At 50.2% G+C, this 6,635-nt stretch overlaps 1 protein-coding gene across 1 annotated transcript; it reads left to right on the top strand.

Moving 5' to 3' along the window:
• The first annotated feature begins 1,123 nt into the window (after window positions 1-1,123).
• TMEM200C (transmembrane protein 200C) lies at window positions 1,124-5,683 on the top strand. The gene is made up of 2 exons (XM_071553134.1): window positions 1,124-1,455; window positions 3,508-5,683. Exon 2 carries the CDS (start codon window positions 3,550-3,552, stop codon window positions 5,176-5,178), a length of 1,629 nt encoding a protein of 542 aa, XP_071409235.1. The 5' UTR covers window positions 1,124-1,455; window positions 3,508-3,549; the 3' UTR covers window positions 5,179-5,683.
• The last annotated feature ends 952 nt before the right edge of the window (window positions 5,684-6,635 follow it).

The following is a 6,635-nucleotide window of genomic DNA, read 5'->3' as shown; positions in this document are numbered from 1 at the left end:
ATAATAAATCTTAAATTTCAAGCCTGTTGCATAACCGAAAGTCATATATGTACCAAAAGAAATGTGTCCCAAATGATTTTGCTGAGACAAACTGCAAATGATATTAAAATGCAAATGTGCAGCTTTGGGATTTGCTTGTTCTCAAACCAGGCACTGATGGTTGGAGTGAAAGACACAAAATAGCTTGGTTTGGGTGAACACAAAATTGCTGAACTGCTGAGGCTGGAATATATACCATTTAAAGAACATGTGTAATCTCTCTGATGATTTTCCTAACCCATGTTGGATCCTTTATTTTTTAAAAGCACCATTAGACACCATAAACTTTTTCTTTATTGGACTTTCATTTCTGCCGGCGTGTTTTACTCACAGTCTTGCCACACAGGAGGTCATATAGAGGTAGAGGAAAGCTGGTTTGGGCCAGGCTAGGTCACAGTCCAGCTTCAAAAGAATTGTAAGGCTACTGTACAAAAAAGCAGGTTTTCAGTCTGTCCACCCCAGTGAACCTTGCTATGTACATTAGGGAGGAAACCCAAGCCAGGGGATGAGTTTTCTGTATTAACTGTGATACCAGCCTCAAATTTGCCTTTCCAGATCACAGTGGACCTGTAACATGTCTTGACTAAAGCAATCAGCAGCAATCTGCTCCCCAGAATAAGTGCAGCAGGATGACGGGACATGTTAGGTTATGTCTCACTTAGGTGATACCTTCAATTTAATCGGTTTTCACCAAGTAGCTCCAAAGAGAACGTTGTTTCCTGGTCTCTGCTCAAACTGAGTGATTCCGGGTGACACCACTGATGGATCTCAGCTGCCACTTTGTTCTTCGTCCTCTTGCTTCACCTTTTCACCTGCTTCTTGACTTTGCTCCCAGGCATTCCGGCAAACTTGGGGGGCACAAACACCAAAGGTGAGGGGGCCGAGCCCGAGGCCGCCAAGCCGTCCCTCGTGGCAGCGGACCGACGGCTGTCGTGGCGATGGGGCGGGGCCGGCACGGGCGGGGCGGTCGGGGCGAGGCGGCGGCAGCGGCCGCAGGTGCGCAGGTGGCGGGGGCGGCCGCCCTGCCGCAATTTCCCTGTGTCACGGCTCCTGTCGCTTGGCAACGGCGCCGGGTCCGGCCGGCATCGCGGAGCCGCGCACCGCCCGCAGCGGCGGCCCTGGCACAGGCGGCGGCGGCGGCTCCGGCTCCGCCGCGAGGGCGGGCGCGCTGCCGCGAGGGGCGGCCCCACGGCGGGAAGGATGCGGCACGGCGAGGGGGCAGCGCTCCCGCCGAGCTCCCTGAGGCGGCCGGCCGCGGCGGGGCCGAGGGGGCGCCTGGCGCTCGGCCCAGTCCCGCCGCCCGCCCGCCCGGGGCCGTGAGCGGCGGCGGGGCGGGGATGCCCGCTCGGGCAGGAAAGTTTCTTCCCCGCGGCGGCTCGTCCGCTTCCCGCGCGGACTTCTCCCCGGCCCTCCCCGGTAAGTCACTGCCACCGCTCCGGTCCTCCATCCGCCGGCGACCCCTGAACGACGCCCCCGGAGCGGCCGCCCCGCCCCGCCACGACGGCGGGGAGCTGCGGGGCCGGAGCCAGCGGCGGCCGCCGAGCCTCGGGGGCTGGTGCCGGGGCTCCCGCGGAGCCCGGCGAGCCCCGTGTCTGAACCCTAGCGGGGGAAGGGGTTAGCTCGGGTCCCGTTAGGACTGTTACAGCTGTATTTGGGCTTTGCCGGGCAAGGTCGTGGTGGTGCTTGCGGGCCGGCTCCTGCGGTCTGGGGTGTGGATGGGGAGTCGCTCTCCGTTCGTGCGGGATGTGGCTGCAGCCCCTTGCGGGTCGCAGCCCGGTGGTTTCATGGCACTGCGGCCACTGGCCGTGCCTTCCTTCGCCTGCCGAGCGCTGCTCTCGCCATCGCCGAAAGTAAGTGCCAGGCGATGCCGGACTGGGAGCTTTCCTCGGAGCTGATGACCATCTGTTATCGCCGTGGAGAAGAGACGGGCAGCTGGCTAGTGGGGCAACAGAAAATGAGATAAAGGAATCGGCAATTAAATAATCAAAGCAAAGCATGCTCCGGTAATTGCACTTTTGCATCAACAAAATGCTTTCTCTCTCTTTCTAGTTTCCTTTTTTTTTTTTCATAAATAGTTCAGCGATAGGAAAGAGAAATCTCTGCTCTTTGTTTTGAGCGTACAGTACCTCGGAGAGTAATTTAACAACGTCCTTTCTGACAACACCCATCGTTTTTCTGGGAAAAATACAGAGTAAATGGGACACAGTATTACTGTATACGCAGCAAATCTAGCATTAGAACAGAAAAGAGATGAGATTTAAAGGCTGAACAGGGGAAGAGGAGCAAAGTAATTTTTTTAGATGCTTACTTAATCACCTCTCAGTGCAATTCATTGAACTTTGTGAGTCGTGCTGTCATCTTTTGCCCCCTCAGTGAAAATATTCAGAAAGGGGGGAGGGGATCCTTGGTAGTGTGAAGAAATAGGTTTCAAAAAGAATTGCAACAGTGCAGGAATTGCTCTTCCACGCTGTATTTTAGCTTAGGTCACTGGAACAGAGAGATGACTTCTGATGTTCAAGTAAGACAAAAGCTGCAAATATTCAATGTTTGTCCCTTGCCAGTTTCCTTGCAAGCACTCCTTACGGTTTCCCCAGGTGACTTGCAAGGGTTCACTCCTCCTTTAATAGTATTTGACCTGTCATCTCTTACCTGCCAGCCATCATCTCTCCTTTCTGAGAGCGGGAGGGGGTGGGGCAGTGGGGGATGTATTTACTGGCGTTACATAACGGTTACCTGGAGCATCACACATGTTCCCAAACTAGGGATGCCTACTGGACCACTGGCAGGAGATGAATTTCTGTAATACTGCAGATCAAGTGCAAATGGCTAGGAAAAACTTTCACAGGGCACCACTGGCCAGTGTTCAAATGTTTCCCTTGTGAATTTCGCAGTAATTCCTTTCCCCCTTATTTAAGCAAGACAAGTAATATGTTTATAACACTCCCTCCAGTAATGTGAAAGTAGTGTAATGAAACAAATGGTATCTATAGATCAAATATACTGCCTTCCTGCTTTTATTTCCCTCATCCCCTCAAATCCTGCATGACATCACTAACCATAGTCAGTGTGCAGTGTAACACCACAGCATATTAGGAAGTGGAGCTCAGCATCTTCTGAGCTCAGGTGCTTCGCAAACTCCTTCTGAGACTAGTAAAATAATTTTTTTTGTTCACACTAGCTGATACCACTATCTCTATTATTTACCTGGAGTCTAAAAAAATTAATTAGCTGTTTGGCAAGTGTATAGTGGGGCATGTGGCTGTTTTGATGCTGTTGGTCTGCCTGTCTCTCTCACACACAGGAGCTGTGTGGGCAAGGGAGATCATTGTTGTCTGTTGGTGTCAACTCTTGTCCCACTTGTTCAGAGTTTTAATTAGCAGGAGGAAGGAGGAAGAGCAAACAGAGGCATCTCTTGTGTTGTAGGTCAGCCTGGATCCTCATCCTCTTCTTTTGTCCCTTTCATTGCAGGAACTGGAGTGGCTGTAGGGGGCAGTACGCTGATAGCCAGCCATGATCGCCACTGGAGGCCTCCTGAGGATCTCTGCTAGGAAACAGGACCCCTTGCGACCCCAAAGCCAGGTTCCCAAACACAAACGCAAGGCCAAAAAGAAGCGCAAGAACGACGTGGTGGTGGTGAAAGGCAAGCTCAAGCTGTGCTCACTTTCAGGGCTCATTGCCCTCTGTGGTATCCTGGTACTGCTGGTGGGCATTGCCTTGGCTGTGGTGGGCTACTGGCCTAAGCCCAGCCAGGTGTACAGAGAAGGCAGCTTCAGTGCGGGTCTCACCCCCAAGAACCGCTCCCAGAGCCAGGAAGGGGCACAGGCAGGGATCCATCCAGAATCACCCCCCAGAGCCAATACCTCCACCACTGCTGCCACTGGTGGGTCCCCACAGTCCCCCCCAGCGTCCTCATCCCCCCAGGCCTCAGTGGGTTTCCTTTTCCGTCTTTTCTCAAGCTACTTGCATTCAGACAAGCTGAAGGTGCTGGGCCCTCTCATCATGGGCATTGGCATCTTCCTCTTCATTTGCGCCAATGCGGTATTGCACGAGAACCGCGACAAGAAGACCAAGATCATCAACCTGCGTGACCTCTACTCCACCGTCATCGATGCCCACAGCCTGCGGGCCAAGGATGGAGGCACCCCAGCCTCAGCTCCTCTCAATGGCTTTGTCAGCTATGTGCAGCACCGGGGCCTGGAGCTAAAGCCTGGCAGTGAAGGTCTGGGTGCTGCAGCCATGCTGGCCAAGAGTTCCTGGCCACCAGGATTGGGTATCTCCCTTTCCCCACCGGATCTGGTGTCTTCACCACGACGTTCCTCCTTCTGCCCCCCACCACAGCCACCCAGCCTGGCTGAGGCTGTGTACAGCATCTGCCGGGAGCGTGCTGCCCTTGCTGGCCACACTGTCATCAGCCCTCCCTGCAGCCCACCAGAGAGCTGTGACCACTGCAGCACAGCCAGCTCCATCATTGGCTCCTCGCTGAGTGCTTTTGCCCTCCTGCCCTTAGGGTCAGGCAGCGGAGGGGGAGGATGGCGGAGACCTCCTGGTGAGCGAGGAGCCCAGGAGATCCCTCGGGGGGAGTTTGAACTGAGCCTAACTGACCTCAGCAGCAGCCACATGGAGGGAGGCTGTGGGACAAGAAGGCACAAGCTGGTTCTCAGGAGGCAGAGCACCAGTTGCTTGCCTGATGCCAGGCATCCCCTTTTCCCTGAGCCACCTCGGTCACCAGCTGTCAGCAGGGTCCTGGACTCCAGCCTCTTGGTAAACACATCATCTAACTATTCCAAACCTCTAGATCTGGGGGAATCACCTCGCTCAGCCCCTCCTGCCATCACCAGGATGGACTCCCAGAGCTCCCAGTCTGAGCCTTCCAGCAGCAATAAGGGCTACAGCCACCTGGAGGAGGCTGGCACCTCATTAGAGTCAGTTGCCAACACTGCAGCCAGTAAAATTCAGGATTGTGAGGAGGAACCAGTTGAGAAGACGGACCCCCTCAAGGCTACCAGCAGAGAACAAACAGGGGAACAATCTCAGCAAACTCAAAGACAGTACACAAATAAAGAGAAACTCTTTATGATTTCTAGGTCACATGCTGCATTAGGGCTGGAGGTTGGGGAACTGGAGAGTACTGGCATCTAAATAAAACGAAGGAGGCATGAGGACACCTTGCATCCCTCCACACCTTTCCCCCTTCTTCATCTCCTTGAGGACTTAGGAAACCAATCAATATCCAAAGAGCTGCACTATGTTACCCTTGAAAATTGAATTCCATAAATCCTGTAGATGACTTCAGGAAGAAAAAAGAAAACCCTTTCTGTCTGATCGTGATGGTATGTTTCATGCAAGCCAAATTGTATTAAATATCCATAGTCCAGGAAGTTCTTTGGATCAGATTAATACAATTTCAGATGGTATAGCTGTGCACTTTACTGTTTTGATTTCCAAGTGCCCCTTCTTCTCCTCTGATTTCTTTCTTGCTGATTTGCCACTAGACTGCTTGAAAACTGCAGGCATCTTTTTAAGCTCAAAAGCAACGTGGTCTTCAGAAAGAAAGCTAAGCTCTATCTTTGTTTTGGTTCAATCACTACAAAGTTTGCAAGGCCTTAAGGATGACGTACCTTGACAAAGAATGAGTTTGTTTAAATTCTGGAAAAAAAATAAGTTCAGAAGAGACTGGAGCGGAACAGAGCTCTTATGATTTAGTTAAAACCATTACATTCCTGATCCAAAATACATATTACTATGTGATACTTTATTAAAGTATTATTACACGTGTTGAATAATAGCATTAAAAGGGTTTTTTAATAAAATATTTACAAACAAAACTTCTATAAGAAGTCCTTTATTCTGGTAAGTAATTATGGGTATCAGAAGCTGTTTGGTTTTATACTGTGAAAGATTATAGGGATGCTATGAGGCCAAAGGTATGCTTATACTGTTAAGTTGGTAATTAATAATTTAGGTGTAATTTCAAAGTAGGTACTGGTTCAGTCTCTGAGAAACCACACTGTAATTCCGTTAGCAGATTGTCTCCATTTCTGACAGTGCTCTGTGACAGACAGCTGAAGAAATGTGAGCTTTTGACTTGCTAAGGAAAAAAAAAATTAAAGGTTTGATCTTGTACTCAGATTAGGGAGTTTTGTGAGTAACAGATTAATCTTGAACTACAGGATCTTCTTTCTCGATTTTTCACTTCCTTTATAACTGTTTCATCAAGTGTTTCTGCTGTTATGGTTCCTAATTGTGAATATATGTGCATAATCTTAGTTTTGAAGCATAATGATAGCCCGGTCAGTCTCTTACCAGTTGGTCACATTGAAGTCAGCAGAGGTTTTTTACTGAGTTCATATGGTGAGGATTTCTTCCTGAATGAGAAAAGCATCAGGTTTCCTGAAGAATGCTTTGTCTGTAGGCAGATTTTGGGTAAATTGATGAGCTGTTTCATTTTCATAACTGCAGCATCCAGGCACTCGTGTTTTGCCAAAACAGCTTTATGCATTCAGAAGATTGTGTCAATACTTCAGATTTTAAATATGAATGTGGCATTTCTCTACTATGGGAAGAGAAATCCACATTAAACAAACACAATGTGTAAG

The sequence above is a fragment of the Pithys albifrons genome, chromosome 4 (assembly GCF_047495875.1).
Source record: "Pithys albifrons albifrons isolate INPA30051 chromosome 4, PitAlb_v1, whole genome shotgun sequence".
Taxonomy (NCBI): Eukaryota; Metazoa; Chordata; class Aves; order Passeriformes; family Thamnophilidae; genus Pithys; species Pithys albifrons.
Note: the sequence above shows the minus strand (reverse complement) of the source record. Positions and strands in the feature narration are given on the sequence as shown.